The sequence below is a fragment of the Neodiprion fabricii genome, chromosome 1 (assembly GCF_021155785.1).
Source record: "Neodiprion fabricii isolate iyNeoFabr1 chromosome 1, iyNeoFabr1.1, whole genome shotgun sequence".
Lineage (NCBI taxonomy): Eukaryota > Metazoa > Arthropoda > Insecta > Hymenoptera > Diprionidae > Neodiprion > Neodiprion fabricii.
This window is the reverse complement of record NC_060239.1, coordinates 21,790,954-21,802,227: the sequence shown is the minus strand read 5'-3', so window position 1 is coordinate 21,802,227 and position 11,274 is coordinate 21,790,954. Positions and strand designations below refer to the sequence as shown.

Sequence of the window (11,274 nt, the reverse complement as noted above, 5' to 3'; positions counted from 1 at the left end):
TACTCTGGGTGACCAGTTTATACCTAAATAAAGTTGGGAGAAATAATAACGAATTGGACGAAAATAAAGAAACGGGATGACTACGGGGATGGACAGTCTGTAATAAAACAGTCAGGTGAAGTAACTCAAGTGTGAAATAATGCGCTAATGGATGATAAACTCTCCCACGGTGAGCGTTGAGCATCGGGTTTTAGATCGGCCAATCATCACACAAATACAGAATGTCACGGCCAATCGAGAGGCTTGATCTTGAAGAAGAATCGCGAACGGCAGCCGGAGGAACTGGAGGAACCGCACGATCGTCACGCGTCAGTTCCCAGATGATTGAAGGCTCTTTTTACTGTTTCCACAGAGTCTATATAAGGTTATTTACTTCCTCGGAATAGAGCCAGTTGTCCGATTCTTTGAGGGTTGATCGCTTCGTCGGTATGTCGCCGATTTTTTTGTATGTTTCACGCGAGGACAAGTGATTTACAATTTTCGGAAGATGAAACCTTACATTCAAGGCTCTCTTTGTGCATAACGAACTCTATATATTGAACGTCTCGCAAGTTCTTCGATTAGATTATATTTTATATTTGAACTGAAAATCGCTAATGCAATAAATAATAACTAATCAAAATGTTATCGTTGTGCTGCATTTACTTGGCGTTTCTGTTGTCTCAAGTCAGCAGTCAGGAGACTCCAATTGAAGGTACTGCAATAGAAGAAAATGGATCTCCTGGTATCAGCGGATGGGTCGAAGACCGCGCCATGAGTTTTTTCGAATTATTTCTTCCAGAAAATAATCTCGTCGAAGGTGAGGGATTGTTTGGTTTACTGTCACAAAGAAACTTCAGTTTTATTATTTTTAGATTGGAATTATACGACCCCGACATCTTGGACAAACGTGTTTTCAAATTTAACCAACAAAATTTTTTTTCTTGGGCTCCAAGTTTGATTCATGTGGACTGCAAAAAAAAAAATCAAAAAATCAAATAGACATATTTGTAATCCTTGGATTTTTCATTTGAAAGGGTTTTTTTCGCCACGCACAAAGCCATGACCACGATCAGAACTCATATTTATATATGGGGCATCCTGTATCAAATCACAGGGTCATCGGCCAGACCCCGTTGGATTTTGATGTCCAATGAATTTTGGTTTTTGTTTTAGTACAAAATTTAATCTCAAATTTAACCTCAAATTTAATCCATTTTTTGGGGATAGCGTGAGCTTAAAAATTATAAGATTGAAAACACGAAGAGCGACATTTTTCAGATGAGTGGAATTTTTTTACAGAAATCAAAGATCAAAAGAAATATTTCCATAATAGTTTGAAAATGTGATAAGAATAATTGTTATATTTATTTTAATTTCCTTTTTTTATTCAAAGAAAAATTGACTTTGGCTTTAAACGCCCCATACACAGTGGAATTTCAAACTAAACAAATGCTAAAAAAAATTGATCAACTTTGTTAGCAATAAATCTATATTTTCAGTTTTCCATGCTCAGGCAAATGAGTTATATCGTACAGCACGTGTACACGTGTTGTAAAAGTTCTATCATCTTACTTGTTAACTCAAAAAGGAGTCACGCACTAAAATTATTTTACAATACATTGGAATTATTATTTTTGATCCTATAAGTTATGAACTGCAGAGTGAACAAATGATGACCATTTTTCTCGACTTAAACATTATCACACCAATCCAAACAATTGGTGAATTCAAAATATTCATAGATTCAAAGATGATCAACCCCCACAATCGTGAAGTGAATCTTGCCGATAGTAATATTTTCTTGTTCTTTTCTAGGTCGCAAAAAGAAGGCGAAATTGAGCAAGTACGTTTTGCCTTTGGTAGTCGGTTTTTTGCTCATTAAATCAATCCTCCTTCCGATTGCCTTGAAGACTTTAGCTGTACTGAGCGGAAAGGCGGTGATACTAAGTTTGATGAGTCTCATCCTTGCGTCCATTGTGGGGCTCAAAAAGGTTGCTCAGGGATCAGGCAGTGCCAACTATGAAGTTGTAAACGTCCCATTGAGCAAGTATAGGCGAAACGAGGATTACAGACGAGCTGATCCCGATGACGATGACGATTTACCCTACAAATATTATCGAGATTGAAAACAAAAGTGATAATTTCATCACGCATGGATCTGCACAGACATGATTGACATTTAAGACAATAATTAGGCAATGTTAAATGAAATCAATTAATCAAGAAATATTTAGTAACCTGTTTTCAGAGTATTTTCTTCAGAAGGTCATTTTTGTTTTGAAAAGTGTAAGATTGGAAATATTTAAAAAAGAATGGACGAAAAGTTTTAACTAAGTTATTGATTATTTCATTAGTTTGCGTTTAATACGTTGAATTGCTTTTCATGTTATAGTACATCGCGGTCTATACTGATGAAAATTTTTAATGGGACGCTTAGATTAGTTCACATAGCGATTCGTTGAGTCTTCAGTTGCAGAATGTTGAGTAACAAAAGTCGAGAGTGGCAGTGCTCATAGGAAAGTTGTCAATTCTTTGCAACGCGGGCAGAAATGAACACGAATCTAGAAACGCGAAATCTTACTCACCTTGAACCTTTTAGGCTGTAATGAAGTGCCTAGAAATTCCATTTTAAAATCATATAAACGATCTTGACCGCGCTTGAACTGGTAGTGAAGAATATTTCTACAAAATCTGTAGACATTCCAAACGACGCAAGTTACAAAAGTTATGTCAGATGCCGAGGGAGAAAGTTTCTCTTTTACTGGACGCCAAGAGTTAATGAAATCGCTCTCAAGTCCGGCTTCGACGTAATCTTTTTGACTCATTCACCAGAATTGGGGTCTGCCATTTCCGCATTCATTTTATTCAACATCCTTAAAGACTTCGCAAACGGACTGCTGACCTGAGTCCATTTGCGAACTCTATACCTGTGCGCCACGTAGTCCAATTAATAGACTACTATAAGTGATAGATTAAATTGTATAGAAACTCAATAAGTATTCTGTCAGTAGTTTCATCTTGTTGTTTGTCTAGTTTTAATTTATTTAATTATATTTCATTGTAAGAGAAAAAGATTCAAGGGTTGGATGAACCCGTCAATAAACTTTTGTAACCATTTCGCAAAAATGCGCTCATCGGTTAAAGGTACCAGATTATTGTCAATCTTTACTTATGCATACCGGGAATAGAGGAAGTTTAGAGTGAGTCCAAATGCAACCAAATTCAAACCTTGGCTGCACGTGGCTAGCCTCGACCTAGTCCCGCAGGGCATTGACCGACCCTCAGGACCCGTCCTCCAGGGTATTCTAATAACGAGAGTCTTACGTCTAGGAATAATTATGTAATTATTCGTGATGAACCCTCAAAGTAATATGCTCATCTTACACGATTCCTGTACCGTCACATCCTTAAATAAGCGAAATCATTCTTAAAAATCAGATAACATTGTTCTGAGGAGCGTGCTAAAGTGACATAAATAATTTTACCATTTAGCACCGATTAAGCGACTGTAATTTTTGAATAAAGAATCTCGTTTTCTCTCGGGCAAACAAAAACTCATTCAAAGACACTTTCCATTGATCCTAACTGACTGTGGATGCAGGATTTTGAACGGCCAGCTTGTTCCGATACGAAAAAAAAATTTCGCTTACGATTCTATGTGCAAAGTGTCAGACAGCTCGAATTGAGGCCCAGTTCAAGCCCGCAGATACAGATATACTCTTGCCGTACAATTTACCGTTAAGTAATGCAAAACCGATACTAAATATTTAAACACCTCGCCATCTTTCGGCACACAATGAGATGCCTCCCATTGTCACCATTGCTAATAGGGTAACGGAATTTTAAACATAGGTAAATTAATACCGACCCATTTTCATGAATCCTCATTTGGAGCGGGATCGAAAATTCCGATCTGCCAATATATGAATCTCAAATTTCACTGCGTCACGTATCGTTCGAGCATTTCCTATCGGTGGGCTGAGTTTCGTTAAAGAAAGAGTCGATAATTCGTTAATTTTAAGGATATTTAAGAGCGCTATTAGCGATTTTTCCGATGAAGCAATATGTAGAACAACGCAGGATTCATAGCGAACAAAAATTGTTTTTAGGCACTAGAATGCGGCTGCATTATATGCGTGGATTACGTAAGAAAACCAGTCGTGGCTATTGGAAGGTCCACGCGTTACCAGATACCGGTTGCCGTCTCTGGGTCAAGGCAATCAAGACAAGCTTGGCCAGCTTACCCTTATGATTTCGAGCGGATGTTATATGCAGGTCTCGCCTAGAGCAGTGCGCTGGTGCATGACATTATCAAATACACGAGTACTGAGTATTTGTTTGGTGAAAGAGTTGTTTGTAGCAAATATTTGGATCGCGGTTCATATACACAAAAGAACAAAGACAGCCGACTTTCTCATTACCTGTACCAATGGCACGGAGAAAAACCTCTTATAACACATCTGCGTAGCTTTGCTTAGCAAATTTCCAAACCCATAAACTCGTGTAGAAACTGTTACGAACTAGCATATTGTTTGCGTCTACCTGCTGCTGAGTGATAGGTGTGGTCTGCCGGCATACATACAATGACAAAAATATCACAAGAGATGTGTTTCTGAATTTTTATGAGTTTCATACGTGGCTATTCGCTTACTTATCTATGCATACGAGTCGTTGCTGAATGTAAAGGCATCGGCTTCAAGAACTGTTCGACAGGAATAGAGATGAATTTCGGAACGATATATAAATTTTTGTATACTGATTCCAACAGCAACCTTTCATGTAAAATAGATCTGGAAATTGGCCAGCGATTCTCTTTCCTACATCGTTATGTACTAGCGAAAATAAAATCTTGGAATACCATTCTGATCCACCGATAATTCTGGATATGCAGGATCATTCCCCAAAACTTCCTGTGCGAGCCAGCCTGTACCGGCACCTTCTTCACATTTTTTCGACGAGACCCACACAGCACTTCTCCCGTAGCTGACCCAAATTCTGCTGAGCCAGCCCTGGGTTGGGGCGACGGAGTCTAATCTCGCTTTGACTCATCAATAGGGTCCGCCCAGGCCGCAAGACCGCGTAAACGCATTCTTAGCCGGTAGTGGTTTGTTTAAAAAATTATCGAGGAAAGTTTTCTTGAGGGGCAGCATCGTCACCGAGATGAGGAGGCGGTAAGGTGGTGGGGGGCGCACCTATAAAGATTCAAGCGACACAGGGCTGGTTCACATTTTGCTCCAAAATTTTCAACGTACTGTGAAGTTTAGTGCCACCTCAGTCAGACCTCTACCGATAACGCGAGTAATTATCCAAAATCGACTAAACATGAACAGACTTATCGTTCTCGGGCTTTTGGCCACTTCCGCGTTCGCCGTGCCTATGCCTGGATCCAGTGGAAATTTGGATTGTCTAAATCACGAAGATATGTTCTCGTGCATCGCGGTAAAGAGCATCAATTTCTTGGGAAGAGCTGCAAGATCGAGTGACATCCAACTGATCGATGGCGTGACGTTTGTGCGAGATGTACCCAGTGAGTTTTCACACTATCCATTAACAATCCCTTTCACTTCTAAAGTAAATTCAACGTCAACTACATATCTCACAGGCTGCAGCTGAAGTGAATTCACTAATATACTAGAGACGAATCGTCAATCATATCACACGTCGCAATTTCGTTCATTGACATATTTTACCAATTAGTACGCAGAGATGTCGCCTCTTGAATACATTAAGTCGGAACAATGTATCGAGGAATGATTATGTCTAACTGTTCTGTGATCAGCTGAACCAACTAACCGACCAAGTTCACGGTCTTGTTTCAGTGGAGCGAGGTGGTAAGATGTTGGAAACGGAAACAGAGCTAATAAATGAACTACCTCGGGAAGTAGTCGACAAGACTTTCAAGCTGGCTAGCATGATGTTCGAGTCTGTAGTGTCTTTCCTGAAGAGCCACAGTCTAAAGCTGAGCTTGCCCGAAGGATCGATCGCCCGCACCATCGAAGAAGGTGAATTTGAGCTTCCTGATTCCACAGAGAGTTGCCACCCGTTGTGTAACTCCTCTTATGCTGCGGCATCGGCATTAGTTAGTGGAGACGGGTCTCGAGTGGGCCTTTCACTACCACTTGACTCAATGGCCACAACGTCCCGAGGCCTTCACTTTCCTTAGCGTCAGGCGTAAACTGCGATGGTTATTTTCTTTTACTGTCGCAAATAAGCGGCTCGTTCTTGCGACTGAAAATTAATCACTGTTCATCTCAAGATGAAGAATGTCCATTATCAACTTCACGATTTCCAGGACGTGTTAATCGATTCACGAATCATTTCGCCTGACGAGAGTAACTGTAACAAGTTGATGTTAAGATCTTTGCTGGCTTTTGCATAACGCATAATCTGATATAATATCGACAGTTAGCGATATAGACAAGCAAATCCGTGCCCTGAGTTTGTAGAGCTTGGGAAATTCGTAGGTACGAATCGCTCGGGGCAATCTCACTGAACCCGTGAGAGAGTATTTGAATATTTCTCACCTGCCATACCTAAAGTCAAAGTCAAGGTTTATCAGTAAAATGGCCATAGCGATTAGTTACTTGACAGCAATGCTGTTAGATACGAATTATTTGCACAAGGATTTTTTTCCGCCGATGATAAAGCTGCGTTTTTACTCATTTACAGCAAGAGCTAAAACCAAGAAATCGATCCATCCCCTGCTGGCTGCCGCTGGTTTGAAAGTCTTCGCTTTGATCCCAATTGCATTGGGAGGACTTGCTCTGCTCGTGACGAAGGCCCTGTTTGTCGGTAAAATCGCTCTGCTTTTCGCCGGTATCTTGGCTTTCCAAAAGCTCTTTGGCAGTGGCAGCTCGACTGGTAACATCTTCAGCAAGGGAGTCCAGCCAATTGCTGCCTGGGCTTCAGCCCCGGCTTCTCAAAGTTGGTCGTCAGCTCCCTCATCTTCTCAGTCACAGGGTTATTATAGAAGTTTCGATTCTAATGATGCTCAGCATCTTGCCTACGGTGGGCAAGCTCCCGAAGAAGCTAAGTAAAAATGCTATATCAACCACCGCTCGACTATTTGGATGTAAAAATAAATGGACGGATGGAGTGACAGACAAGCAAACGAACGAACGATGGAACGATAAATCGGAACACAGGAATTACTATTGGTACATAGTTTGGTACAGAGCAGAGGCGAAGACCTCAAACTCTTCAAATTTGCCAGTGGACTGAAAGGAATACGTTATTATTAATATTTAAACATGAAAATTTATAATTAGTTCTAGTATCAATATTGTTACAATTATATTTATATTATTCTTAATTAACGAAACGGCGTCAATGGGTCCGGAGGAAAAACAGTACTGCCGCATCCCTCACATTTTTGACGCATGCCATGTAACAGAGAGGCCATAAAACTATTGTCATTTCATTCATATTTATATAACACGTATATACGAATATAATTTGTAATTATAAATTTAGGTTACACCCTCGACTGCTAGCATAATATATTATAACTATTTATGGGACAATTTGTAATTAAATACTATTTAATAAATTATTAAAATTATTAGATGTCACAATTTGTCATCTACAGAATGTGCCACACAGCGCGGTATTATTAATATATAATGTAATATTGACACCCGTACATCTGTAGCGGCTAATATGTTTATGCTAATTAGCTTGTAGCAGCTGCCTCATAAGCAATTCAATTCGGATATGTACAGCTCTCTCTGAAAGCCTCCTACTATCAGATTCGGGCCAACGTTTTGCATACCATGTCACGACAGTCACAGAAAACTAATTTCCGTCACAAAAATGTAATACTGATAAGCGGATACGATTTAAAAATTTTCACACACTTACACGACATTATTTCTCTATCATCCGAATAATTACCATACATTAATTCACAGCTGGTTCATCTCAAGAAGCAAAATGCGCATAATAAAGAGAATTCAAGAGGAGATCGATGAAGTTTAAATCGGAGTATGAATACATTTCGAACTGCTAAAGATCGGTTATTTTTGTCTTCTTACTGTTATGGACACCTTGATTCATCTCAAGAAACAAAATGCGCATAATAAAGAGAAGTCAAGAGGAAATCGATGAAGTTTAAATCGGAGTATGAATACATTTCGAACTGCTGAAGATCCGTTATTTTTATTTTGTTACCGGTTGAATCGCATAGAATATTTTTGTATAGAATAGAATTGTATAGAATATTTGCGAACATCGTCTGTTCAGCAAAAAAGAAAATGTGGTTAATTTGGCATCAATTACAAATCCGACACATTGTGATGCACCGCGGTACGGACAGAACGTATAGGAATTAAAATTCTTGACACCGCGGTTGTCGGTAACGTCTGCCAAATAGTCCACCATAGCCCCACTATTGTCCGGTCTGCGATATATAAGAAAAAATTGCCCTGAAGGCAGAACAGTCAAAAAGAACCATCGATTGTCACCGGCATTAACGGTTCATTTTCTAGTCTAATTCAGTAACAAATAAGTAAGAAAATTATCACAGTAGCAAAAATGAAGTGGAAAATCGCGCTGCTTACTGTAAGCCTTGCCCTTGTCAATGCGGAGCCAAAAAAGGAATGTGAGAGCGACATGCGCTGTGCCGAAGACAAGTTAACCCGAGTTATGGACCAACTAAATGGCGAAGATACCATTCGTATTTACGGTGACATGATCACATTGGAAAAAATACCAGTCGACGCTTCTGAAGTCAGTCAATATGAGACAGACCCACTTCTCAGCAGCGTAGACAGATTCCTGCAAAGCCGCAAAATTCATCTTAGTTTTCCACATGACGGCTCGTCTGCTGATCTTTTCGGAAGAGCTCTTGGCGAAAAAGACGTTCAATTAGAACTCAGAAGCTTCACTCAAGGCGCTTCAGAGGGTAAGATTTTCCATTTATCGATTATATGAAAATACTCTCAATTTTCTTCGTATATGTAACAGTTGGATAAGTTTGCAATAGCTTCAAATGTAGAATTAGTCAAATCGGATCTATTAACCGAACAGTCCAAGTTAAGTATAAAAGAAAAAATAGTTAACTAAATTTCTGACGTTAAAGACTGCAGAACAGGCGTATGGTAAATGATATCTTGAAGCATACGGCGACCTTAGTAAATATAGAACAATCCAGCATGGCTAGCGTGTGAAATCGTACAATTACTGTTCGTATTCATTCAATCGCGTCGAGACCCGAGTTTATAATCTATTAGCAAAAAAGAAAGCACCAATTTTTCACTAGCTAACTTAAAAGTACCTACGAGCTATTGCATTTATTACTATATTTTCAACTAAAAAAGCTACAACCTATAAAAAAGAATATCAAATAAATCGATACAGCTTTCAAAAAATTTTCCAAGGGTATAAGTTGACTGCATATCATACATGCTCTAGTAAGGCAAAGAGCAAGAGACGGAGACGAGGAGAGAATAAAAAGGAATAAAACGTCGGTGCATCATCGTCTAAATGAAATTCCACCGGCCTATAAAATTATAGATTAATATCAGACTTGTTAGATGTTCGTTCAAAGGATCCTCGATCATTACGAACATAGTTATGGCCGCGACTGCCGAGCGCGGAATGAGAAAGAACCCTTCAAATCGTATTCTTAAATACTAGACCTTTCTAAAGCATCGTCCAATGAATAGTAAGTATGTCATCGACCTGAGAAACAATTCGCTGACAAGTGTATTCTCCCGCATCCTCCTTGCTGGTTGGCTAAGATTGAGGATAATACCTTTTTAATATTTGCCTCGAGATGATATAGAAGATTTTTTTCTTCCTACTCTCCATCACATCGGATCCCATGAGATGTGTTCTTAGAATCTTAAGACCGGGCTGCAATCGATTTCTAACACGTGGCTCAGGCTGCTGCTCTATTAGCCCTGTGTATATTCAAATCCACATCTTCTTATTTTACCGACAAAGTATATACGAGGCAGCCAAAACAGAGTGACGCTAAGATGTAGAGACATACGCGTATGTGATCAGGGATCGATACTAGATAAAAATGGTAAAGAGTATAAAAGAAGAAAAAGGAGAAAGATAAACCGAAGTAAGCCCCGACGCTCCGGGCACGTGGTAACGGCACGTTGACCCACATGCGCTCCCACCATCGTCGTCGGTATAGTTAAGAAGGGTGAAACTCTTGGCGAAGCATGCTTTACCATGTTCTCCAGGTAGAGGGACGTGTGGTACGCATTCCAGGTAGGTTTTTAGGTCGATTACCACTGCCTCGAGGATAGAGACGCAGAGAGAAAATACTGGCGACTTGACCTTGGCCGTAGAGAGTGGAGGTCTGGTGCATGCTTCGAAGAAAGTAGGTTTCAGGATTCCGAGAGCGACGGTGGGGATGAGATTATGGGTTTTCTAGCCAGGATATACCCGATACATTGTACCCCATATGCATAGTGGTTAGAAATTATCTTTACTCACTTTTTGCATTTTACGATAATATCTGTTTTCCCTACTTTCTTCAGGACGTTCCAAACTCAAGAAAATCCTGATTCCTGTTCTACTGGCTCTGAAATTGAAGGCTATGATTGTTCTACCAATCGTCATCACCCTGATCGGTCTTGTTGGCATTAAGGGCTTGGGTACTGGACTCGCCGCTCTTCTAATTTCCGGTGCTCTAGCTCTCAAAGCTCTCCTTACGCCTCCGCCACTGCCTCCGAGAGTCAGCTACGGTATCATAAAGCCACACGACATACATACACACGATCATTGGCACAGGTCTCAGGAAGAAGTAAGCGAGCCCTACCGAGGCTGGGTACCCGAATACGTCGATCAGTTCCAGGGCTATCAGGGTTACCAAGGTGTGCCGTGAGCCCAGACGCCTTTGCGTTACTTGATTGTAGTTTCGACCACTGTAGTTAAAAAAATCAGTGCCCGAATTCAATATAAGACATTCTTTTAGTACCTATCATGTTTTACAGTTGTATTATTTATTTTCTAAGTTATGATATATTTATTGAATATGAGAATAAAGAGATTTGTGTAAAAGTGCAGTCCTTTTGTTTTAATTTTTCTCCATATTTGCTTCTTTCGAGGGATTCTATGGTCTTGACTGTTGTGGTCCGCTCCCCAGAGAAACGGTCATTCTTCAGAAGTAGCAAGAAGGTACTGATGACTCTACCCTCTGTCGGAAAAGTCAAGAACTTTTACTCAAGCCTTGTGGTTGGTCAACTAATTAGGTCATCTCAGCACACGTCCGATTGGTTGGAAAGTATGGAAAGGAACGGTATCCCAATTTTTTTAGCGAATCCACGTAAGCCT

The 11,274-nt window shown here is 40.0% G+C and overlaps 3 protein-coding genes across 4 annotated transcripts; all 3 read left to right on the top strand.

Moving 5' to 3' along the window:
- The first annotated feature begins 411 nt into the window (after positions 1-411).
- Positions 412-3,465, top strand: LOC124174461. Its single transcript, XM_046553651.1, has 2 exons — positions 412-799; positions 1,798-3,465. Exons 1-2 carry the CDS (start codon positions 622-624, stop codon positions 2,106-2,108), a joined length of 489 nt encoding a protein of 162 aa, XP_046409607.1. The 5' UTR covers positions 412-621; the 3' UTR covers positions 2,109-3,465.
- A 1,749-nt stretch (positions 3,466-5,214) lies between these two features.
- Positions 5,215-8,127, top strand: LOC124183006. Of its 2 annotated transcripts, none has more exons than XM_046570945.1 (3): positions 5,215-5,509; positions 5,802-5,984; positions 6,652-8,127. In XM_046570945.1, the coding sequence occupies exons 1-3, from the start codon at positions 5,305-5,307 to the stop codon at positions 7,017-7,019; spliced, it is 756 nt and encodes a 251-aa protein (XP_046426901.1). In that variant the 5' UTR covers positions 5,215-5,304; the 3' UTR covers positions 7,020-8,127. The 2 variants fall into 2 exon arrangements, with proteins under 2 accessions (XP_046426901.1, XP_046426895.1); XM_046570939.1 differs by having other exon boundaries at positions 5,784-5,984.
- Positions 8,128-8,424: 297 nt separating this feature from the next.
- Positions 8,425-10,988, top strand: LOC124183206. Its single transcript, XM_046571385.1, has 2 exons — positions 8,425-8,884; positions 10,479-10,988. The coding sequence occupies exons 1-2, from the start codon at positions 8,515-8,517 to the stop codon at positions 10,823-10,825; spliced, it is 717 nt and encodes a 238-aa protein (XP_046427341.1). The 5' UTR covers positions 8,425-8,514; the 3' UTR covers positions 10,826-10,988.
- Positions 10,989-11,274: the final 286 nt, after the last annotated feature.

Excerpts from the sequence above, each read along its gene's own strand:
- LOC124183006 (XM_046570939.1), top strand. The coding sequence starts at position 5,305 with ATGAACAGACTTATCGTTCTCGGGCTTTTGGCCACTTCCGCGTTCGCC. Across the intron at positions 5,510-5,783 it reads GTTTGTGCGAGATGTACCCA|TTCACGGTCTTGTTTCAGTG; the intron begins GTGAGTTTTCAC and ends TAACCGACCAAG. Across the intron at positions 5,985-6,651 it reads CGCCCGCACCATCGAAGAAG|CAAGAGCTAAAACCAAGAAA; the intron begins GTGAATTTGAGC and ends ACTCATTTACAG.
- LOC124174461 (XM_046553651.1), top strand. The coding sequence starts at position 622 with ATGTTATCGTTGTGCTGCATTTACTTGGCGTTTCTGTTGTCTCAAGTC. Across the intron at positions 800-1,797 it reads AGAAAATAATCTCGTCGAAG|GTCGCAAAAAGAAGGCGAAA; the intron begins GTGAGGGATTGT and ends GTTCTTTTCTAG.
- LOC124183206 (XM_046571385.1), top strand. The coding sequence starts at position 8,515 with ATGAAGTGGAAAATCGCGCTGCTTACTGTAAGCCTTGCCCTTGTCAAT. Across the intron at positions 8,885-10,478 it reads CACTCAAGGCGCTTCAGAGG|GACGTTCCAAACTCAAGAAA; the intron begins GTAAGATTTTCC and ends TACTTTCTTCAG.